This window comes from Triturus cristatus, chromosome 1_2 (genome assembly GCF_964204655.1).
Source record: "Triturus cristatus chromosome 1_2, aTriCri1.1, whole genome shotgun sequence".
Lineage (NCBI taxonomy): Eukaryota > Metazoa > Chordata > Amphibia > Caudata > Salamandridae > Triturus > Triturus cristatus.
In genome coordinates this window covers 1,172,787,904-1,172,811,611 of record NC_140580.1, presented here as the reverse complement: position 1 = coordinate 1,172,811,611, position 23,708 = coordinate 1,172,787,904, and the positions used below count along the sequence as shown (strand labels likewise).

General features: G+C 56.4%; 1 protein-coding gene across 3 annotated transcripts in view; it reads left to right on the top strand.

Annotated features, from left to right (window-relative positions):
• PTPA (protein phosphatase 2 phosphatase activator) overlaps positions 1–23,708 on the top strand; it is a 725,494-nt gene that overhangs the window by 318,272 nt on the left and 383,514 nt on the right. For all 3 annotated transcript variants that reach the window (XM_085614012.1, XM_085614013.1, XM_085614014.1), the window contains exon 5: positions 16,073–16,190. In XM_085614012.1, the coding sequence (XP_085470138.1) occupies positions 16,073–16,190 (118 nt within the window). The remainder of the gene's footprint in view (positions 1–16,072; positions 16,191–23,708) is intronic.

Genomic DNA, 23,708 nt, shown 5'->3' with positions numbered 1-23,708 from the left:
AGCAGCAGGTGACAGGCTCAGTTCAAATGTGTACAGCAGCAGGTGAGAGGCTCAGTTTCTGTGTTTTGTACGGGTTGAGAGGCTCAGTTCAGATGTGTGCAGCAGGAGGTGAGCGGCTCAATTTTGGTGTGTGCCGCAGGAGGTGAGAGGCTCTATTCTGGGGCGTGAAGTAGGTGGTGAGAGGCTCAGTTTCAGTTTGGTCTGCAGGAGGTGAGAGGCTCTGATCCGGTGTGTGCAGCAGCAGGTGAGAGGCTCAGTTTCTGTGTGTTGTAGGGGGTGAGAGGCTCAGTTCCAGTGTGTGCAGCAGGAGGTGAGAGGCTCAGTTGCGGTGTGTTGCAGGAGGTGAGAGGCTCAGTTGCGGTGTGTTGCAGGAGGTGAGAGGCTCAGTTGCGGTGTGTTGCAGGAGATGAGAGGCTCAGATCTGGTGTTTGCTGCAGGAGGTGAGAGGCTCAGATCTGGTGTTTGCTGCAGGAGGTGAGAGGCTCAGATCTGGTGTTTGCTGCAGGAGGTGAGAGGCTCATATCTGGTTTGTGCTGCAGGATGTGAGAGGCTCTGATCCGGTGTGTGCTGCAGGAAGTGAGAGGCTCAGTTCCAGTTTGTGCTGCAAGAGGTGAGAGGCTCAGATCTGGTGTTTGCTGCAGGAGGTGAGAGGCTCAGATCTGGTGTTTGCTGCAGGAGGTGAGAGGCTCAGATCTGGTGTTTGCTGCAGGATGTGAGAGGCTCATATCTGGTTTGTGCTGCAGGATGTGAGAGGCTCTGATCCGGTGTGTGCTGCAGGATGTGAGAGGCTCAGTTCCAGTTTGTGCTGCAAGAGGTGAGAGGCTCTGATCCGGTGTGTGCTGCAGAAGTTGAGAGGCTCAGTTGCGGTGTGTGAAGCATGAAGTGTGAAGCTCGGTTCCGGTGCGTGAAGCTAGAGGTGAGAGCCTCACTTCTGGTGTGTGCTGCAGGAGGTGAGAGGCTCAGTTCTAATGTGTATTACTTGTGGTGAGTGAGAGGCTCTTCTGTTGTGTGCAGCAGGAGGTGGGAGGCTCAGTTCCGGTTTATCCTGCTGGAGTTGAGAGGCTCAGTTCTGGTGTGTGAAGCAGGAGGTGAGAGACTTGGTTCCGGTGTGTGAAGCTGGTGCTGAGAGACTCCGTTCCAGTGTGTGAAGCAGGAGCTGACCGGCTCAGTTCCAGTGTGTGCAGCAGGAGGGGAAAGGCTCAGTTTCGGTGTGTGGTGCAGGAGAGGAAAGGCTCAGTTTTAGTGTGTGCAGCAGCAGGGGAGAGGCTCAGTTTCGGTGTGTTGCAGGGCGAGAGAGGCTCAGTTCCGGGGTGTGCGTCAGGAGGTGAGAGGCTCAGTTTCGGTGTGTGCAGCAGGAGGTGAGACGCTCCTTTCCAGTGTGTGCAGCAGGAGGTGAGAGGCTCAGTTCAGATGTGTGCAGCAGGAGGTGAGTGGCTCAGTTCCGGTGCGTGAAGCAGGAGGTGAGAGGCTCAGTTCCGGTGTGTGCGGCTGGAGGTGAGAGGCTCAGGTGCAGTGTGTTGCAGGGGGTGAGAGGTTCAGTTCCAGTGTGTGCAGCATTCCAGTGTGTGCAGCAGGAGGTGAGAGGCTCAGTTGCGGTGTGTTGCAGGAGGTGAAAGGCTCAGATCTGGTGTTTGCTGCAGTAGGTGAGAGGCTCTGATCTGGTGTTTGCTGCAGGATGTGAGAGGCTCTGATCCGTTGTGTGCTGCAGGATGTGAGAGGCTCTGATCCGGTGTGTGTTGCAGGAGGTGAGGCTCAGTTGCGGTGTGTGAAGCATGAAGTGAGAGGCTCGGTTCCGGTGCGTGAAGCTAGAGCTGAGAGGCTCACTACTGGTGTGTGCTACAGGAGGTGAGAATCTCAGTTCCAGTGAATGAAGCAGGAGATGAGGTTCAGTTCCGGTGTGTACTGCTGGAAGTGAGAGGCTCCGTTCTGGTGTGTGTTACTTGAGGTGAGTGAGAGGATCTTCTGTTGTGTGTCGCAGGAGGTGGGAGGCTCAGTTCCGGTTTATCCTGCTGGAGGTGAGAGGCTCAGTTCTGGTGTGTGAAGCAGGAGGTGAGAGACTGGGTTCCTGTGTGTAAAGCAGGAGCTGAGAGGCTCAGTTCCAGTGTGTGAAGCAGGAGGTGACCGGCTCAGTTCCAGTGCGTGCAGCAGGAGGTGAGAGGCTCAGTTTGTGTGAAGCAGGAGGTGAGATGATCAGTTCCAGTGCGTGCAGCAGGAGGTGAGACGCTCTGTTTCCATGTGAAGCAGGAGCTGAGAGGCTCTGTTCCAGTGTGTGAAGCAGGAGGTTGAGATGATCAGTTCCAGTATGTGCAGCAGCAGGTGAGAGGCTCAGTTTCTGTGTGTTGCAGTGGGTAAGAGGCTCAGTTGCAGTGTGTGCAGCAGGAGGTGAGAGGCTTAGTTGTGGTGTGTGCAGCAGGAGTTGAGAGGCTCATTTCCGGTGTGTGCAGCAGGACGTGAGAGGCTCATTTCCGGTGTGAGCAGCAGGACGTGAGAGGCTCATTTCCGATGTGAGCAGCAGGACGTGAGAGGCTCATTTCCGGTGTGTGCAGCAGGACGTGAGAGGCTCATTTCCGGTGTGTGCAACAGGAGGTGAGAGGCTTAGTTGTGGTGTGTGCAGCAGGACGTGAGAGGCTCATTTCCAGTGTGTGCAGCAGGAGGTGAGAGGGTCAGTTCAGGTGTGTTACTTGAGGTGAGTGAGAGGCTCTTCTGTTGTGTGAGGCAGGACGTGGGAGGCTCAGTTCCGGTGTGTGAAGTAGGAGGTGAGAGACGGTTCCCGTGTGTGTTGCTTGAGGTGAGTGAGAGGCTCCTCTGTTGTGTGAGGCAGGAGGCTCAGTTCTGGTGTATGCAGCAGGAAGTGTAGGGGTCTGTTCCAGTGTGTTGCACAAGGTGAGAGGCTCACTACCAGTGTGTGCAGGAGGAGGTAAGATGTTCAGTTCCAGTGTGTGAAGCAGGAGGTGACAGGCTCAGTTCCAGTGTGTGCAGCAGGAGGTGAGGCTCAGTTGCAGTGTGCTCTGCAGGAGGGGAAGGGCTCAGTTGCAGTGTGTGCAGCAGTAGGTGAGAGGCTTTGTTCCTGTTAGAAGCAGGAGGTGAGATGCTCAGTTCCAGTGTGTGAAGCAGGAGGTGACGGGCTCAGTTCCGCTGTGTGCAGCCGGAGGTGAGAGGCTCAGTTTCGGTGTGTGCAGCAGGAGGTGAGAGGGTCATTTCCGGTGGGGGCAGCAGGAGGTGAGAGGCTCAGTTCCAATTTATCCTGCTGGAAGTGAGAGGCTCAGTTCTGGTGTGTGCAGCAGGAGGTGACTGGCTCAGTTCCATTGTGTGCAGCAGGAGGGGAAAGGCTCAGTTCCAGTCTGTGCAGCAGGAGGTGAGAGGCTCAGTTCCCGTGTGAAGCAGGTGGTGAGATGATCAGTTCCAGTGTGTGAAGCAGGAGGTGAGAGGCTCAGTTCCAGTGTGTGCAGCAGGAGGTGAGAGGCTCAGTTCCGGGGTGTGCTGCAGGAGGTGAGAGGCTCAGTTCCAATGTGAAGCAGGAGGTGAGAGGCTCAGTTCCGGTGTGTGCTGCAGGAGGTGGGAGGCTCAGATCCGTTGTGTGCTGCTGGAGGCAGGAGGCTCAGTTCCAGTGTGTGCTTCTGGAGCTGAGCGGCTCAGTTCCAGTTGTGCTGCTGGAGGTGAGAGGCTCAGTTCTGGTGTGTGTTGTAGGAGGTGGGAGCTCAGATCCGTTGTGTGCTGCTGGAGGCAGGAGGCTCAATTCCAGTGTGTGCTTCTGGAGCTGAGAGGCTCAGTTCCAGTTGTGCTGCAGGTGGTGATAGGCTTCGTTCCAGTGTTTGGAGGTGAGAGGCTCAGTTATGCTGTGTGAGGCAGGAGGTGGTAGGCTCCATTCCAGTGTATGCAGGTGGAAGTAGGGGTCTGTTCCGGTGTGTTGCAGGAGGTTAGAGGCTCAGTTGCGGTGTGTGTTGCAGGAGCTGAGAGACTCTGTTCCAGTGAGTGCAACAGGAGGTGAGAGGCTCAGTTCTGGTGTGTGCTGCAGGAGGGGAATGGCTCAGTTCCAGTGCGTGCAGCCGGTGGTGAGAGGCTCAGTTCCGGTGCGTGAAGCAGGTGGCGAGAGGCTCAGTTCTGGCTTGTGCAGCAGGAGGGGAGAGGCTCTGTTCCAGTGTGTGCAGCAGGACGTGCAAAGCTCAGTTCCTGTGTGAAGGAGGAGATGAGAGGCTCAGTTCCAGTGCATGAAGCAGGAGATGAGAGGCTCAGTTCCAGTTTGTGCTGCAGGAGGGGAGAGGCTCAGTTATGCTGTGTGAGGCAGGAGTTGGGAGGAGTTGTGAGGCTCCATTCCGGTGTATGCAGCTGGAAGTAAGGGTCTGTTCCGGTGTGTTGCTGGAGGTGAGAGGCTCATTTCCGGTGTGTGTTGCTGGAGGTGAGACGCTCAGTTCCGGTGTGTGCTTCCAGAGGGGCGAGGCTCAGCTCTGGTGCATGAAGCAGGAGATGAGAGGCTCAGTTCTGGTGTGTGCTGCTGCAGGTGGGAGCCTCAGTTTTGGTCTGTGCAGTAGGAAGTAGGGGTCTATTCCAGTGTATAAAGCAGGAGGTGAGGCTCAGTTGCAGTATGTGAAGCTGGAGGTGAGAGGTTTGGTTCCGGTGCGTGAAGCTAGGTGTGAGGCTCACTTCTGGTGTGTGCTGCAGGAGGTGAAAGTCTCATTCCAGTGCATGAAGTAGGAGATGAGACTCAGCTCCGGTGTGTACTGCTGGAGGTGAGAGGCTCAGTTCTGGTGTGTGTTACTTGAGGTGAGTTAGAGGCTCTTCTGTTGTGTGAGTCATGAGGTGTGAGGCTCAGTTCCGGTGTATGCAGCATTAAGTAGGGGTCTGTTTCGGTGTGTGGCACAAGGTGAGATACTCAGTTCTGGCGTGTGAAGCAGGAGCTGAGAGACTCCGTTCCAGTGAGTGCAACAGGTGGTGAGAGGCTCATGTCCAGTGTGTGCTGCAGGAGGGAAAAGGCTCAGTTACAGTGCATGCAGCAGAATGTGAGAGGCTCGGTTCCTGTGTGAAGCAGGATGTGAGATGCTCAGTTCCAATGTGTGCAGCAGGAGGTGAGAGGTTCAGTTCCGGTGCGTGAAGCAAGTGGTGAAAGGCTCAGTTCTGGCTTGAGCAGCAGGGGGGGAGAGGGTCAGATCGGTGTGTGCTGCTGGTGGTGAGAAGCTCAGTTCCTATGTGAAGGAGGAGGGGAGACGCTCTGTTCCGGTGTGTGCAGAAGGACGTGCGAAGCTCAGTTCCTGTGTGAAGGAGGAGGTGAGAGGCTCAGTTCTGGTGTGTGAAGCAGGATGTGAGAGGCTCAGTTCGGGTGTGTGAAGCGGGAGGGTAGAGGCTCAGTTCTGGTGTGTGCAGCAGGAGGTGAGAGGCTCAGTTCCATTGCATGAAGCAGGAGATGAGCGGTTCAGTTCCGGTGTGTGCTGCTGGAGGTGAGAGGCTTAGTTCCTATGTGAAGCAGCAGGGGAGAGGCTCTGTTCCGGTGTGTGCAGCAGGACGTGCGAAGCTCAGTTCCTATGTGAAGGAGGAGATGAGAGGCTCAGTTCCAGTGCATGAAGCTGGAGATGAGAGGCTTAGTTCCGGTGTGTGCTGCAGAAGGTGAGAAGCTCCGTTCCGGTGTGTCTTGCAGGAGGTGGGAGGCTGAGGTCCGGTGTGTGCTGCAGAAGGTGAGAGGCTCAGTTCCGGTGTGTCTTGCAGGAGGTGGGAGGCTCAGTTCCGGTGTGTGCTTCTGGAGGTGAGAGGCGCAGTTCCAGTTTATGCTGCAGGAGGTGAGAGGCTTTGTTCCGGTGTGTGAAGTAGGAGGTGAGAGGCTCAGTTATGCTGTGTGAGGCAGGAGTTGGGAGGCTCTATTCCGGTGTATGCAGCTGGAATTAGGGGTCTGTTCCGGTGTTTTGCAGGAGGTGAGAGGCTCGGTTCCGGTGTGTGCTGCTGGAGGTGAGAGGCTCAGTTACTGTGTGTGCTTCCGGAGTGGCCTCAGTTTTGGTCTGTGCTGTAGGAAGTAGGGGTCTGTTCCGGTGTGTAAAGCAGGAGGTGAGAGGCTCAGTTGCGGTATGTGAAGCTGGAGGTGAGAGGTTCAGTTCTGGTGTGTGCTGCAGGAGGTGAGAGTCTCAGTTCCAGTGCATGAAGTAGGAGATGAGGCTCAGCTCCGGAGTGTACTGCTGGAGGTGAGAGGCTCAGTTCTGGTGTGTGCTGCAGGAGGTGAGAGTCTCAGTCCCAGTGCATGAAGTAGGAGATGAGGCTCAGCTCCGGAGTGTACTGCTGGAGGTGAGAGGTTCAGTTCTGGTGTGTGCTGCAGGAGGTGAGAGTCTCAGTCCCAGTGCATGAAGTAGGAGATGAGGCTCAGCTCCGGAGTGTACTGCTGGAGGTGAGAGGCTCAGTTCTGGTGTGTGTTACTTGAGGTGAGTGAGAGGCTCTTCTGTTGTGTGAGTCATGAGGTGTGAAGCTGAGTTCCGGTGTATGCAGCAGGGGTCTGTTTTGATGTGTGGCACAAGGTGAGAAGCTCAGTTCTGGCGTGTGAAGCAGAAACTGAGAGACTCCGTTCCAGTGCATGAAGCAGGAGATGAGTCTCAACTCTGGTGTGTACTGCTGGAGGTGAGAGGCTCTTCTGTTGTGTGAGGAAGGAGGTGTGAGGCTCAGTACCGGTGTATGCGGCATGAAGTAGGGGTCGTTTTGGTATGTGGCACAAGGTGAGAGGCTCAGTTCCGGCATGTGAAGGAGGAGCTGAGAGACTCTGTTCCAGTGAGTGCAACAGGAGGTAAGAGGCTCCGGTACGGTGTGTACTGCCGGAGGGGAAAGGCTCAGTTAAAGTGCGTGCAACAGAATGTGAGAGTCTCAGTTCCCGTGTGAAGCAGGATGTGAGATGCTCAGTGCAAGTGTGTGCAGCAGGAGGCGAGAGGCTCAGTTCCAGTGTGTGAAGCAGGAGCTGAGAGGCTCAAGTCCAGTGAGTGCAACAGGAGGTGAGAGTCTCTGTTCCGGTCTGTGCTGCAGGAGGGGAAAGGCTACGTTTTGGTGTGTTGCAGGGGGTGTGATGTTCAGTTCCAGGGTATGCAGCAGGAGGTGAGAGGCTCAGTTTCGGTGTGTTGCTGGAGGTGAGAGGCTCAGATCTGGTGTTTGCTGCAGGATGTGAGAGTCTCAGATCTGGTGTGTACTACTAGAGGTGAGAGGCTCAGTTTTAGCGGGTGCAGCAGGAGGTGGGAGGCTCAGTTCTGGTGTGTGCAGCAGGAGGTAAGAGGCTCTGTTTGTGTGCAGCAGGAGGTGAAAGGCTCAGATCTATTGTGATCTGCAGGAGGCGGAAGGCTCCGTTTCAGTGTGTGCTGCAGGAGGCGAGAAGCTCAGTTCTGGTTTGTGCTACAGGAGGTGAGAGGCTCCGTTCCGGTGTGTGCTGCAGGAGGTGAGAGTCTTAGTTCGGGTGTGTGCTGCAAGGGGTGTGAGGCTTAGTTCCGTTGTATGCTGCTGAAAATGGGAGGCTCGGTTCCGGTGTGTGCTGCAGGAGGTGAGATGCTCAGTTCCGGTGTGTGCTGCAGGAGGTGGGAGGGTCAGTTCCGGTGTGTGCAGCAGGAGCTGAGAGGCTCACTTCCTGTGTGCAGCAGGAGCTGAGAGGCTCACTTCCTGTGTGCAGGAGGAGCTGAGAGGCTCACTTCCTGTGTGCAGCAGGAGCTGAGAGGCTCACTTCCTGTGTGCAGCAGGAGCTGAGAGGCTCACTTCCTGTGTGCAGCAGGAGCTGAGAGGCTCACTTCCTGTGTGCAGCAGGAGCTGAGAGGCTCACTTCCTGTGTGCAGCAGGAGCTGAGAGGCTCACTTCCTGTGTGCAGCAGGAGCTGAGAGGCTCACTTCCTGTGTGCAGCAGGAGCTGAGAGGCTCATTTCCGGTGTGTGCTGCAGGAGGTGGGAGGGTCAGTTCTGGTGTGTGCTGCAGGAGGTGGGTGGCCAAGTTCCGGTGTGCAGCAGGAGGTGAGGCTCTGTTCCTGTGTGTGCTGGAGGCGTTGGGAGGCTCTGTTCCGGGGTGTGCTGCAGGAGGTGAGAGGCTTAGTTCTGGGGTGTGCTGCAGGAAGTGAGAGGCTCAGTTCTGGTGTGTGCTGCAGGAGGTAGGTGGGTCAGTTCTGGTGTGTGCAGCAGGAGGTGAGATGCTCAGTTTCGGTGTGTGTAGCAGAAGCTAGGACGCACAGTTCCGTTGTGTGAAGCAGGAGGTGATAGGCTCAATTCTGGTGTGCATCAGGGGGTGAGAGGCTCAGTTCCGGTTTGTGCTGCAGGTGGTGGGAGGCTAAGTTCTGGTGTGTGCTGCAGTAGGTGAGCTGCTCAGTTCCGCTGTGTGCAGCAGGTGGTAAGAGGCTCTGTTCCGGTGTGGAGCAGGTGGTGAGAGTCTCAGTTCCGGTGTGTGTGCTGCTGGAGGTGATAGGCTCAGTTCCGTTGTGTGCTGCTGGATGTGAGAGGCTCAGTTCCTGTGTGTGTAGCAGGAGGTGAGAGTCTCAGTTATGCTGTGAGAGGCAGGATGTGAGAGACTCAGCTCCTGTGTGTGCTGCAGGAGGTGGGAGGTTCGGGTCCGGTGTGTGCTGAAGTAGGTGAGAGGCTCATTTCTAGTGTGTGCAGCAGGAGGTGAGGGGCTTAGTTCCGGTGTGTTCAGTAGGGAGGTAAGAGGCTCTGTTCTGGTGTGCTGCAGTAAGTGAGAGGCTCAGTTCCGGTGTGTGCAGCAAGAGGCGAGAGGCTCAGTTCCGGTGTGTGCAGCAGGAGGTTAGAGGCTGTTATGCTGTGTGAGCTAGGAGGTGAGAGGTTCAGTTCCTGTGCGTGCTGCAGGAGGTGAGAGGCTCAGTTCCAGTGTGTGATGCAGGAGGTGAGAGGCTCGGTTCCAGTGTGTGCAGCAGGAGGTGAGAGGCTCAGTTCCAGTGTGTGCAGCAGGAAGTGAGAGGCCCAGTTCTGGTTTGTGATGCAGGAGGTGAGAGGCTCACTTCTGGTGTGTGCTGCAGGAGGTGAGAGGCTCAGATCTGGTGTTTGCTGCAGGATGTGAGAGGCTCTGATCCGGTGTGTGCTGCAGGATGTGAGAGGCTCTGATCCGGTGTGTGTTGCAGGAGGTGAGGCTCAGTTGCGGTGTGTGAAGCATGAAGTGAGAGGCTCGGTTCCGGTGCGTGAAGCTAGAGCTGAGAGGCTCACTACTGGTGTGTGCTACAGGAGGTGAGAATCTCAGTTCCAGTGAATGAAGCAGGAGATGAGGTTCAGTTCCGGTGTGTACTACTGGAAGTGAGAGGCTCTTCTGTTGTGTGTGGCAGGAGGTGGGAGGCTCAGTTCCGGTTTATCCTGCTGGAGGTGAGAGGCTCAGTTCTGGTGTGTGAAGCAGGAGGTGAGAGACTGGGTTCCTGTGTGTGAAGCAGGAGCTGAGAGGCTCAGTTCCAGTGTGTGAAGCAGGAGGTGACCGGCTCAGTTCCAGTGCGTGCAGCAGGAGGTGAGAGGCTCAGTTTGTGTGAAGCAGGAGGTGAGATGATCAGTTCCAGTGCGTGCAGCATGAGGTGAGAGGCTCTGTTTCCGTGTGAAGCAGGAGCTGAGAGGCTCCGTTCCAGTGTGTGAAGCAGGAGGTTGAGATGATCAGTTCCAGTATGTGCAGCAGCAGGTGAGAGGCTCAGTTTCTGTGTGTTGCAGTGGGTAAGAGGCTCAGTTGCAGTGTGTGCAGCAGGAGGTGAGAGGCTTAGTTGTGGTGTGTGCAGCAGGAGTTGAGAGGCTCATTTCCGGTGTGTGCAGCAGGACGTGAGAGGCTCATTTCCGGTGTGTGCAGCAGGACGTGAGAGGCTCATTTCCGGTGTGAGCAGCAGGACGTGAGAGGCTCATTTCCGGTGTGTGCAGCAGGACGTGAGAGGCTCATTTCCGGTTTGTGCAACAGGAGGTGAGAGGCTCATTTCCGGTGTGTGCAACAGGAGGTGAGAGGCTTAGTTGTGGTGTGTGCAGCAGGACGTGAGAGGCTCATTTCCGGTGTATGCAGCAGGAGGTGAGAGGGTCTGTTCAGGTGTGTTACTTGAGGTGAGTGAGAGGCTCTTCTGTTGTGTGAGGCAGGACGTGGGAGGCTCAGTTCCGGTGTGTGAAGTAGGAGGTGAGAGAAGGTTCCCGTGTGTGTTGCTTGAGGTGAGTGAGAGGCTCCTCTGTTGTGTGAGGCAGGAGGCTCAGTTCTGGTGTATGCAGCAGGAAGTGTAGGGGTCTGTTCCAGTGTGTTGCACAAGGTGAGAGGCTCACTACCAGTGTGTGCAGGAGGAGGTGAGATGTTCAGTTCCAGTGTGTGAAGCAGGAGGTGACAGGCTCAGTTCCAGTGTGTGCAGCAGGAGGTGAGGCTCAGTTGCAGTGTGCTCTGCAGGAGGGGAAGGGCGCAGTTGCAGTGTGTGCAGCAGTAGGGTAGAGGCTTTGTTCCTGTTAGAAGCAGGAGGTGAGATGCTCAGTTCCAGTGTGTGAAGCAGGAGGTGACGGGCTCAGTTCCGCTGTGTGCAGCCGGAGGTGAGAGGCTCAGTTTCGGTGTGTGCAGCAGGAGGTGAGAGGGTCATTTCCGGTGGGGGCAGCAGGAGGTGAGAGGCTCAGTTCCAATTTATCCTGCTGGACGTGAGAGGCTCAGTTCTGGTGTGTGCAGCAGGAGGTGACTGGCTCAGTTCCATTGTGTGCAGCAGGAGGGGAAAGGCTCAGTTCCAGTGTGTGAAGCAGGAGGTGAGAGGCTCCGTTCCAGTGTGTGCAGCAGGAGGTGAGAGGCTCAGTTCCGGGGTGTGCTGCAGGAGGTGAGAGGCTCAGTTCCAATGTGAAGCAGGAGGCGAGAGGCTCAGTTCCGGTGTGTGCTGCAGAAGGTGGGAGGCTCAGATCCGTTGTGTGCTGCTGGAGGTAGGAGGCTCAGTTCCAGTGTGTGCTTCTGGAGCTGAGCGGCTCAGTTCCAGTTGTGCTGCTGGAGGTGAGAGGCTCAGTTCTGGTGTGTGCTGTAGGAGGTGGGAGCTCAGATCCGTTGTGTGCTGCTGGAGGCAGGAGGCTCAATTCCAGTGTGTGCTTCTGGAGCTGAGAGGCTCAGTTCCAGTTGTGCTGCAGGTGGTGATAGGCTTCGTTCCAGTGTTTGGAGGTGAGAGGCTCAGTTATGCTGTGTGAGGCAGGAGGTGGTAGGCTCCATTCCAGTGTATGCAGGTGGAAGTAGGGGTCTGTTCCGGTGTGTTGCAGGAGGTTAGAGGCTCAGTTGCGGTGTGTGTTGCAGGAGCTGAGAGACTCTGTTCCAGTGAGTGCAACAGGAGGTGAGAGGCTCAGTTCTGGTGTGTGCTGCAGGAGGGGAATGGCTCAGTTCCAGTGCGTGCAGCCGGTGGTGAGAGGCTCAGTTCCTGTGTGTGAAGCAGGAGGTGACAAGACTCAGTTCCGGTGCGTGAAGCAGGTGGTGAGAGGCTCAGTTCTGGCTTGTGCAGCAGGAGGGGAGAGGCTCTGTTCCAGTGTGTGCAGCAGGACGTGCAAAGCTCAGTTCCTGTGTGAAGGAGGAGATGAGAGGCTCAGTTCCAGTGCATGAAGCAGGAGATGAGAGGCTCAGTTCCAGTTTGTGCTGCAGGAGGGGAGAGGCTCAGTTATGCTGTGTGAGGCAGGAGTTGGGAGGCTCCATTCCGGTGTATGCAGCTGGAAGTAAGGGTCTGTTCCGGTGTGTTGCTGGAGGTGAGAGGCTCATTTCCGGTGTGTGTTGCTGGAGGTGAGACGCTCAGTTCCGGTGTGTGCTTCCAGAGGGGCGAGGCTCAGCTCTGGTGCATGAAGCAGGAGATGAGAGGCTCAGTTCTGGTGTGTGCTGCTGCAGGTGGGAGCCTCAGTTTTGGTCTGTGCAGTAGGAAGTAGGGGTCTATTCCAGTGTATAAAGCAGGAGGTGAGGCTCAGTTGCAGTATGTGAAGCTGGAGGTGAGAGGTTTGGTTCCGGTGCGTGAAGCTAGGTGTGAGGCTCACTTCTGGTGTGTGCTGCAGGAGGTGAAAGTCTCATTCCAGTGCATGAAGTAGGAGATGAGACTCAGCTCCGGTGTGTACTGCTGGAGGTGAGAGGCTCAGTTCTGGTGTGTGTTACTTGAGGTGAGTTAGAGGCTCTTCTGTTGTGTGAGTCATGAGGTGTGAGGCTCAGTTCCGGTGTATGCAGCATTAAGTAGGGGTCTGTTTCGGTGTGTGGCACAAGGTGAGATACTCAGTTCTGGCGTGTGAAGCAGGAGCTGAGAGACTCCGTTCCAGTGAGTGCAACAGGTGGTGAGAGGCTCATGTCCAGTGTGTGCTGCAGGAGGGAAAAGGCTCAGTTACAGTGCATGCAGCAGAATGTGAGAGGCTCGGTTCCTGTGTGAAGCAGGATGTGAGATGCTCAGTTCCAATGTGTGCAGCAGGAGGTGAGAGGTTCAGTTCCGGTGCGTGAAGCAAGTGGTGAAAGGCTCAGTTCTGGCTTGAGCAGCAGGGGGGGAGAAGGTCAGATCGGTGTGTGCTGCTGGTGGTGAGAAGCTCAGTTCCTATGTGAAGGAGGAGGGGAGACGCTCTGTTCCGGTGTGTGCAGAAGGACGTGCGAAGCTCAGTTCCTGTGTGAAGGAGGAGGTGAGAGGCTCAGTTCTGGTGTGTGAAGCAGGATGTGAGAGGCTCAGTTCGGGTGTGTGAAGCGGGAGGGTAGAGGCTCAGTTCTGGTGTGTGCAGCAGGAGGTGAGAGGCTCAGTTCCATTGCATGAAGCAGGAGATGAGCGGTTCAGTTCCGGTGTGTGCTGCTGGAGGTGAGAGGCTCAGTTCCTATGTGAAGCAGCAGCGGAGAGGCTCTGTTCCGGTGTGTGCAGCAGGACGTGCGAAGCTCAGTTCCTATGTGAAGGAGGAGATGAGAGGCTCAGTTCCAGTGCATGAAGCTGGAGATGAGAGGCTTAGTTCCGGTGTGTGCTGCAGAAGGTGAGAAGCTCCGTTCCGGTGTGTCTTGCAGGAGGTGGGAGGCTGAGGTCCGGTGTGTGCTGCAGAAGGTGAGAGGCTCAGTTCCGGTGTGTCTTGCAGGAGGTGGGAGGCTCAGTTCCGGTGTGTGCTTCTGGAGGTGAGAGGCGCAGTTCCAGTTTATGCTGCAGGAGGTGAGAGGCTTTGTTCCGGTGTGTGAAGTAGGAGGTGAGAGGCTCAGTTATGCTGTGTGAGGCAGGAGTTGGGAGGCTCTATTCCGGTATATGCAGCTGGAATTAGGGGTCTGTTCCGGTGTTTTGCAGGAGGTGAGAGGCTCGGTTCCGGTGTGTGCTGCTGGAGGTGAGAGGCTCAGTTACTGTGTGTGCTTCCGGAGTGGCCTCAGTTTTGGTCTGTGCAGTAGGAAGTAGGGGTCTGTTCCGGTGTGTAAAGCAGGAGGTGAGAGGCTCAGTTGCGGTATGTGAAGCTGGAGGTGAGAGGTTCAGTTCTGGTGTGTGCTGCAGGAGGTGAGAGTCTCAGTCCCAGTGCATGAAGTAGGAGATGAGGCTCAGCTCCGGAGTGTACTGCTGGAGGTGAGAGGCTCAGTTCTGGTGTGTGTTACTTGAGGTGAGTGAGAGGCTCTTCTGTTGTGTGAGTCATGAGGTGTGAAGCTGAGTTCCGGTGTATGCAGCAGGGGTCTGTTTCGGTGTGTGGCACAAGGTGAGAAGCTCAGTTCTGGCGTGTGAAGCAGAAACTGAGAGACTCCGTTCCAGTGCATGAAGCAGGAGATGAGTCTCAACTCTGGTGTGTACTGCTGGAGGTGAGAGGCTCTTCTGTTGTGTGAGGAAGGAGGTGTGAGGCTCAGTACCGGTGTATGCGGCATGAAGTAGGGGTCGTTTTGGTATGTGGCACAAGGTGAGAGGCTCAGTTCCGGCATGTGAAGGAGGAGCTGAGAGACTCTGTTCCAGTGAGTGCAACAGGAGGTAAGAGGCTCCGGTACGGTGTGTACTGCCGGAGGGGAAAGGCTCAGTTAAAGTGCGTGCAGCAGAATGTGAGAGTCTCAGTTCCCGTGTGAAGCAGGATGTGAGATGCTCAGTGCAAGTGTGTGCAGCAGGAGGCGAGAGGCTCAGTTCCAGTGTGTGAAGCAGGAGCCGAGAGGCTCAAGTCCAGTGAGTGCAACAGGAGGTGAGAGTCTCTGTTCCGGTCTGTGCTGCAGGAGGGGAAAGGCTACGTTTTGGTGTGTTGCAGGGGGTGTGATGTTCAGTTCCAGGGTATGCAGCAGGAGGTGAGAGGCTCAGTTTCGGTGTGTTGCTGGAGGTGAGAGGCTCAGATCTGGTGTTTGCTGCAGGATGTGAGAGTCTCAGATCTGGTGTGTACTACTAGAGGTGAGAGGCTCAGTTTTAGCGGGTGCAGCAGGAGGTGGGAGGCTCAGTTCTGGTGTGTGCAGCAGGAGTTAAGAGGCTCTGTTTGTGTGCAGCAGGAGGTGAAAGGCTCAGATCTATTGTGATCTGCAGGAGGCGGGAGGCTCCGTTTCAGTGTGTGCTGCAGGAGGCGAGAAGCTCAGTTCTGGTTTGTGCTGCAGGAGGTGAGGGGCTCCGTTCCGGTGTGTGCTGCAGGAGGTGAGAGTCTTAGTTCGGGTGTGTGCTGCAAGGGGTGTGAGGCTTAGTTCCGTTGTATGCTGCTGAAAATGGGAGGCTCGGTTCCGGTGTGTGCTGCAGGAGGTGAGATGCTCAGTTCCGGTGTGTGCTGCAGGACGTGGGAGGGTCAGTTCCGGTGTGTGCAGCAGGAGCTGAGAGGCTCACTTCCTGTGTGCAGCAGGAGCTGAGAGGCTCACTTCCTGTGTGCAGCAGGAGCTGAGAGGCTCACTTCCTGTGTGCAGCAGGAGCTGAGAGGCTCATTTCCGGTGTGTGCTGCAGGAGGTGGGAGGGTCAGTTCTGGTGTGTGCTGCAGGAGGTGGGTGGCCAAGTTCCGGTGTGCAGCAGGAGGTGAGGCTGTGTTCCTGTGTGTGCTGGAGGAGTTGGGAGGCTCTGTTCCGGGGTGTGCTGCAGGAGGTGAGAGGCTTAGTTCTGGGGTGTGCTGCAGGAAGTGAGAGGCTCAGTTCCGGTGTGTGCTGCAGGAGGTAGGTGGGTCAGTTCTGGTGTGTGCAGCAGGAGGTGAGATGCTCAGTTTCGGTGTGTGTAGCAGAAGCTAGGACGCACAGTTCCGTTGTGTGAAGCAGGAGGTGATAGGCTCAATTCTGGTGTGCATCAGGGGGTGAGAGGCTCAGTTCCGGTGTGTGCTGCAGGTGGTGGGAGGCTAAGTTCTGGTGTGTGCTGCAGTAGGTGAGCTGCTCAGTTCCGCTGTGTGCAGCAGGTGGTAAGAGGCTCTGTTCCGGTGTGCAGCAGGTGGTGAGAGTCTCAGTTCCGGTGTGTGTGCTGCTGGAGGTGATAGGCTCAGTTCCGTTGTGTGCTGCTGGATGTGAGAGGCTCAGTTCCTGTGTGTGTAGCAGGAGGTGAGAGTCTCAGTTATGCTGTGAGAGGCAGGATGTGAGAGACTCAGCTCCTGTGTGTGCTGCAGGAGGTGGGAGGCTCGGGTCCGGTGTGTGCTGAAGTAGGTGAGAGGCTCATTTCTAGTGTGTGCAGCAGGAGGTGAGGGGCTTAGTTCCGGTGTGTTCAGTAGGGAGGTAAGAGGCTCTGTTCTGGTGTGCTGCAGTAAGTGAGAGGCTCAGTTCCGGTGTGTGCAGCAAGAGGCGAGAGGCTCAGTTCCGGTGTGTGCAGCAGGAGGTTAGAGGCTGTTATGCTGTGTGAGCTAGGAGGTGAGAGGTTCAGTTCCTGTGCGTGCTGCAGGAGGTGAGAGGCTCGGTTCCAGTGTGTGCAGCAGGAGGTGAGAGGCTCAGTTCCAGTGTGTGCAGCAGGAGGTGAGAGGCCCAGTTCTGGTTTGTGATGCAGGAGGTGAGAGGCTCACTTCTGGTGTGTGCTGCAGGAGGTGAGAGGCTCAGATCTGGTGTGTGCTGCAGGAGGTGAGAGGCTCAGATCTGGTGTGTGCTGCAGGAGGTGAGAGGCTCAGATCTGGTGTGTGCTGCAGGAGGTGAGAGGCTCAGTTCTGGTGTGTGCTGCAGGAGACGAGAGGCTCAGTTGCAGTGTTTGCTGCAGGAGGTGGGAGGCCTTGTTCTGGGGTGCTTAGACCCCTGTAAACGGAGATGCTGCTATGGATGGTCATGAACAATGACTGTGTGCCCTCTGTCTTTAGGAAGCAGAAGCCCTGGTTGCAGCCGTGATCTCTCCATCCCTGAGTGCGGCGGTGCCTGAGGTCGCCGTCTACCTGAAGGAGTCCGTGGGCAACTCGACCCGCATCGATTATGGAACAGGTGCGTCGCCTGCATTCTTTCTTACTCATTCTACTCCTCCGCTTCTAGGGGGCCCTGTAATAGCGCATTGACCCCCTTCTCTCCCTACTCTAGCGCCTATTGTAACCCCAGAGGAGCACACTGCACGACTCCTAGTCCTCAGAACTCTCCCAGCCTCAGAATCTGCGGTGTTCTCGGGGTGATGCTCCATCCGCCCCCGGGCCTGGGGCACCCTGGGCCCTGCCGGCAGTCATGTGCTTCACCCGTAGAGCAGGGCACGTGGTGTGAGGGTAGGGTGAGTCGAGAGTAGTGTGTATGACCCGGTGGGTGCTCTACTGGTGGGTCAGAGGGAGTAGTGTGTGTGGGTAATGCTTGTGTTGGTCAGGTGTGTGATTAAGGGCAGGTGACTTGTACACAGTGAATGGTTTGTACTTGGAGGCGCAGTGAGTAGTTGTGGTTGGTGCGCGTGAGTGGTGTGAGATTAGGGGTGTGGTGAGTGCACCCCACTCAACCTGCACCTAAGAGCAGGGCGAGTGTGATGTAGCTAAGGGCAAAGCTATTAGTGTGCAGTTAAGGGCAAAGAGAATAGTGTGAATTGGTGCAGGGTGGGTAGTGTGCAGTTTTGGGCACGGAGAGCACTGTGCACTTGGGCAGCAAGGAGATGGTGGAGTTAGTGGGTGATGATTGGTTTGGACAGGTAAGTGGTGTGTGGGCACAAGACACCATGAATGCTGTCCAGGACAGGGTGGGTGGTTTGGAACAGGTAAGTGGTGTGTGGGCACAAGGCAGCATGAATGCTGTGTAGGACAGGGTGGGTGGTGGGTGGTTTGGAACAGGTATGTGGTGTGTGGGCACATGGCACCATGAATGCTGTCCAGGACAAGGTGGGTGGTTTGGAACACGTAAATGGTGTGTGGGCACATGGCACCATGAATGCTGTCCAGGACAGGGTGGGGGGTTTTGGAACAGGTAAGTGGTGTGTGGGCACAATGCACCATGAATGCTGTCCAGGGTTGGTAGGTGGTGTGTCCACATACCACTTAACTGTTCCAAACCACACAAGGCACCATGATTCTTATCTTGGACAGGGTGGGGGGTGGGTGGTGTATGGTTTGGGGCAAGCTTGAATTTTTGAAAAGGTGAGTGGTGTTCATTTGGGGAGCTGGGTTATGTGTGGTTATGGTGAATAGTGTGCAGTTAAAGGAAAGGTCAGTACTGTGCAGTAAAACACCATGGAGCTTGTCTAGGGCAGGTGAGTGGTGTACGATTGTAATGTCTCTACCACCAATCCCTTTGCACCATTTCATAGTTGGTCTGCCTCAAGTAGGATGTCCTCTGGGATACCACCTGTTCTGGCAGAGGCAACCAGTGGTGTGGAACAGTTTTCAGAGTGGGGGTCTGCATCAGTGTCACCTCAGTGATGTCACAGGCGATTGCGAATAATCAAAGCGTCACACTTGAGCCACGCCCCAATCAACAGGAGAGTGGGAAAGGGGTGATGTGTAGGCAGTAGTGCATTTTATAACACACACAAGTCTATTATTAAAGCATGGTGCAGTGGGACACCGTCATGTACTGTGAGTACATTTTTCATTGAAATTGCCACAAAATCTGCTTGAATGTTTATTTTTACTGATAAAACCGTATAATGCAGTAGATTCTGCAATCCCTGTATTAAAAGCCTGTCTCTAATTTCTTTATAATCGACCAGTGGCGGCTTCCTCACTTGGGCGGAGTGTCGCACCCCAATACCCCACCACTCACCTCCTCCTCACAGAAAAAGTGATATATAAAATTACTTTATTGCAATTTTATTTCCTCTGCCAGCCCAAGCTTATTTTTAGGGCGGGCCTTTGCTGCTGACTGGCAGCAGGGAAGCAGGAGTGGTGCACAAGTTTAATGTGCGCATGTGACTTTGGCCGGCTGTCTTGGGACGGCCAGCCTGACGTGCGCTATTAACCTCTCCCACCCGAGCTGTCTTAGACAGCTCGGTGGAGAGTAAGCACAGGCCTCCAGAGCCTTTGGGAGCGTTGAGGCAGCCTGCTCCAACCAGTCCTGGCGCTTCTCTTATGCTGATTATCAGCGTGAGACCGGGTTGGATTGGGATTAAAAATCGGCCCGGGCACACAAAAAAAATAAATGGCCCGCATTTGGATATTGTTTGTCTGCAAAACACTGCTTTAGCGAAGTTTCATAAAGGAAGGGGTGGTCTCTGACAGAGGTGTGCTTTCTTAACTTTATTTGGATAAAACAAGTGAGAACACTTCTGGTCAGGCCCCTGCCCCGCTCAATATGCATACATTAATGGGCCGCCCAGCGAGAGAAAGGGAGTGACTCCTCTGCGCGTTGATTAAAGGGGAGAGGATGTGGTCCGTTGGCTAGACTGCAGACTTTGGTGCTGGAAACCAAGGTTCGAGCCTCGGGGTCGCCTTCACATTCTGTGATTTTGGGCTAATCTGACCCGTGCCTACCAAAAAAAATGCAAAAAAAAAAATTGTGTCGTGTAAAGCGGTCCAATACCTTCGAGTCGAGTTACCGCTATATAAAATCTGCACACAAAAAAAGGGAGGTAATGGAGGCCACTCAGGCACCCACTGTGCCGCTGACGGTATCCGAACAACACAGACAGACACCTCCCAGGCAGCCCGAAAAGAGCAGCCCACGGCTGGGGCTCGGATACCGGCTCCTTGGCCAATGCCAATGCCCGCCTTACCAATCCGACCCTGGCATGAGAGCAATGTCTGCACGAGTTAGGGGAGTTGGCTGGGGCTCGCGCTGGACAAGGACGGGAGGACATGCAGCCAAGTAAGTGAAAATTTCATGTTCGAGGCATATGAGCTGCAGATCACACACTTAGGATAGTAGATCACCATCTGGTGTTGGGCTTGGATGCTTGCAGGTTGTTGTTGTCTTTGGAAGAAGTCGTTGGTCACGAGATAGGTGACTCCTCGCTTGGACGACGGTGCGTATGGGCATCAACTCCATCGTTAGATTGTTTTTTTTCGCCATTGGGTTCAGATGCAACTTTTCCGCTCCGGTTGGAAGTATCAATTCCAAGCTTTTGGAAGCGCAAAACTTCACACAAAACATCGAAGCACCTTCATTCTCGACATCGATTTCATCGTCTCGATTCCGGACGTCGACGCGGGCCGCTGGGCCTATCCACGCCGTGAGGCCTACGGCTCATGGAAAGGACGCCTTTCAAAAAATGCCCCCAGTGTGGAGCAAAATTTCCGCACAGTGACTACCACAAAGTCTGCAACCTATGCCTATCACCAGAACACGACGAGTCCAGCTGTCCAGCCTGCGCATCCTTTCGATCCAAAAAGACCATTCGAGATCGAAGGGCTCGAAAACACATCATGGCACAGAGAACAGCTCCAGAACCAGAGGACATCTTTGATGAAGGCCCGATGTCCCAGAAGAAGATTCCGAAGATCTACAAATAATTTCCGAAGCAGACGACCCCATCACTCCTGGGCAACGTGTGAGTACTACTGCCCCTGCCCCTACCCCACCAAAACCAAAGGCATTGGTCAAGACTTCGCCTGCTGGCCACAGTCGAGACCGAAAACATCCTTCAGAAGCCCCGCCTCCGGGCTCGGCTCCGAAGAAACATAAGCCTTCCGGTAGCTTGGGACAGAGCAAACCGCATGTCATTGTCCAACCGGCACCCTCGGCACCGAAGACAAAAGACCACTCGGCACCGAAATCAGCTCCAACGCCTTCGGCCCCGAAAACACCAAGGCCAATAGATAAACCGGCACCGAAGGTTCCCAAGCCTACAGATACAACTTCGGCTCCGAAACCGACATCGGCACCGAAACCATCATCGGTACCGAAATCAACGGCTAAGGACTCTCATACGCCTCCTAAAGCCAAACAATCCACCGATCAACCAAAACCTCGATCGGAACCGAAAAAATTGGCACCAAAGACTGTTCCTGAAAAAACAAGAATTTTTTCATCCAGATCCCATCGACCCAAGGCAGAAAAAGTTTTACATCAACCCCAAGACTGGATCAACACCAAGACTGTATATGTCACCGCGGTGCCATGTAAAAAATGGAACCTGAAAGAAACACGTTAGTTAGATTCCTCACCTTAGAATATCCCCAGGCGTCAGACTGGATCCGGAAGATTTTTCGTCAGCAATAGCCCTTGCGCGTCGCTAGGCGTCGTCTGCGGCTCCGCGTCCGTCGTCGGCGTCGTGCGCCGGAATGACGTCGTCGGAGTACTTAGACGCCGCCCTCGCGCGCTGACGTCAGTTCTTTTTTCCGCGCCAGTAAGCGCAGATCCGGGAGAGCTACCCCTTTAGTCAATTTTTGACTAACTTTTTTGACTCTTTTTGGTCAATTCTCGACTCTGGTGCCGGTAGGATGCCTGGTTTCAAGGCCTGCGACGACTGTCACCGACTGATGTCGGTGACCGATCATCACCGCCGGTGCCTGTACTGCTTGGGCCTCGACCACGACGCGGCGTCGTGCTCCGACTGTATGGCCCTGACCTCGAAAGCTAGGCGGGAGCGGTCCCGCAAGCTTCTCGAGCTTCGCCACTCGGCTCCGCGTCGCTCTCGATCCCGGTCCAGGAGGAGGTCCAAGGATCGGTCGCGGAGCCGCACTCGACATCGTCACTCGTCTGGCTCGAAGTCTTCGGGTAAGTCGAGGCACTCCAAGAAGTCCAAGAAGCGACACCGCTCTTCGGACTCCCCTCGCCGGTCGCGCGACTCGGCCGAGGGTCCGGGTGGTTCCACCCCCGCGGCTCCGCAGGTGCCGCAGGCGCCGCGCAAGTCCCCATACCCGACGGTCCCTGGGACTGACGCGACGCCGGCGGAGGTCAGTGCCTTCCTCTCGGCCATGAGGAACCTGGCTCCGCCGTCGACGCCCGCTGGCACGCCTTTGGGCCCCGCGGACTCGACTGGGCGACCTCGCATGCCGGCGGCTCCGGCCCCGGCGCCGTTGGAGGCTCCGCCCCCGACGCCACAGGTCCCCGAGGGGCCCGAGCCTGGGCCCCCGTCGACGCCGGTCGACCTCGTTACGCCTCCTTCGCCGGTGCCGACACCGATACCACCCCCGACGCCGGTTCCGGTCGACGTCGATCCCCGGTCGACGTCGATCCCCGGTTCAGCCCCTGTCCGGTCCCGACGCCGATGCGGCGCCGCCCGACGCCGCATCCGACGCCGCTAGAGACACATATTGTCTGTCGACCGGCTCCGATCATTCCTCCTGTTTACCAGGACTCGGATGACGGGGGCGACTGGGAGGGGTCTGATGACCCTATGGCCCTTCAGAGCCAACTTGCACAGGACTGGGCAGATGAACTGGGGGAGGCCAGTGGGTTGGATACCTCACCAGACACTGGATTCATCTCTCCTCCGACTGTGGCTTCGGAGGAGGGTGCAGCCTTTTCTGTGGTGCTGCGCAAGGCGGCCGAAGCCCTTGGGCTCGAGCTGCCTGCCGTGGCTGTGAGGACAAACATCCTCACTGAGGTGCTTCAGTCTGCCGCATGCTCCACTGAGCCTCTGCTGCCATTCAATGAGGCCCTCACTGACGTTCTGCAGGGCACCTGGTCCAAGCCCTCCACAGTTCCTCCTGTGGATAGGAACGTTGCCAGGCACCACTGCCCTGCTCCGGGCGACCCCAGTTTTCTGTCCCAACACCCCACCCCCGAGAGTCTGGTTATCCAGGCCTCTACCTCCCATTCCTCCTTCCCGTCTGCTCCTCCGGACCGGGATTCCAAGAGACTGGAACAGTTTGGTAAGAAGCTGTTCTCTTCGCTCAGTTTGGGCCTGCGGTCTTTGAACACCGCCTGTCTCTTGTACCGTTATTCCCACTCTCTGTGGGATGCGGTAGAGGACGTGCTGCCACTGTGCCCGGAGGAGGCCCGGGCGCGGCTTTCCTCGGCCCTGGCCGATGGGAGAGATGCAGCGCGCCATGCAATCCGATGTGGGCTTGACACTACGGACTCGCTGGGTAGGGCGATTTCTACCACGGTGGCGCTTCGACGTCACGCCTGGCTGCGGTCCACGTCCTTTTCAGGGGATGTCCAGAGCACTCTCATGGACATGCCTTTTGATGGCGCTCGCCTTTTTGGTGAGAAAGCGGACAGTGCGCTGGCTCGCTTCAAGGACTCCCGGGCTACGGCCACGTCCTTGGGCCTCTCGGCCCCGCGGCCACAAACTTCCGCTTTTCGCTCCTTTCGTGGCCAAGGAAGGGGCACCTCCTCACGTCCGCCTAGCCACCGGCCGCAGAACCAACCTGCACGCGGTCGCGGACGTGGTTTCCGCCGAGGCGGTACTGGAGGACGACTCGGTCAGTCCACATCCACCCCGGCAGCATCCGCCTCAAAGCCTTCCTAGTCCGAGCTTTCAGGCCCATTCCACGCCAGTGGGCGGCAGAGTTCGCCATCACCTGCTCCACTGGCGGTCCGTCACATCGGACAGGTGGGTGCTGCAAATCGTCCGAAGGGGCTACTCCCTCCCCTTCGAGACGACCGCTCCAGCCATGTCACCGCAGCACCACCGTATCTCGGGGGATCATTTGAATCTGCTCCACGAGGAAGTTTCGGCCCTCTTGGCCAAGGGGGCCGTCGAGCGCGTTCCGAGCCCAGAAGTAGGTCGTGGTTGTTATTCCCACTACTTTCTGGTTCCCAAGAAGGGCAAAGGGGGCCTACGCCCTATCTTGGACCTCCGGAACGTCAACGCCTTCCTCCGGAAGGAACGGTTCAAAATGTTAACTTTGGCTCAGGTTCTAGCTGCCCTAGACCCTGGAGACTGGATGGTAGCGTTGGACTTGCAGGACGCCTATTTCCACATCCCCGTCCTGCCGGCCCACCGGCGTTACCTGCGGTTCACGTTGGGTCAGGAGCACTTTCAGTTCACCGTGCTCCCCTTCGGCCTTACCAGTGCCCCTCGGGTGTTCACAAAAGTGATGGCGGTGGTCGCAGCTCATCTGCGCAGATCAGCGGTTCCAGTCTTCCCCTATCTCCCACCTCCAGACTACGGCGGATCTCCTGCATTTGCTGGGGTTTTCCATCAACGTGCCGAAGTCACACCTGAGCCCCTCTCAGAAGCTCCTTTTCATCGGTGCGGTTCTCGATTCGGTGCAGTTCCGGGTTCATCCACCGGAACAGCGGGTCCCGGATATACAGGCCCTGATTCCCATCTTTCGGCCTCTATCCTGGGTTTCGGTCCGGCTAGTGTTGCGGCTTCTGGGGCTGATGGCCTCCTGCATCCTACTAGTGCATCACGCCAGGCGGCGCATGTGGGCTCTGCAGTGGGACCTGAAGTTTCAGTGGGCCCAGCATCACGGCAACCTGTCCGACCATGTCTTGATCTCGGAGGGCACTGCACAGCAGTTGCAGTGGTGGCTCACGGACCGCGATTGGGTCACGGGCAAGAGCCTCTCCCTACCCCTACCGGAGCATGTCGTAGTGACGGATGCGTCCCTCCTGGGATGGGGTGGCCATATGGGAGAAGCGGAGATCAGAGGCCTCTGGTGTCCGGCGGAGTCTCGCCTCCACATCAACTTGGAGCTGAGA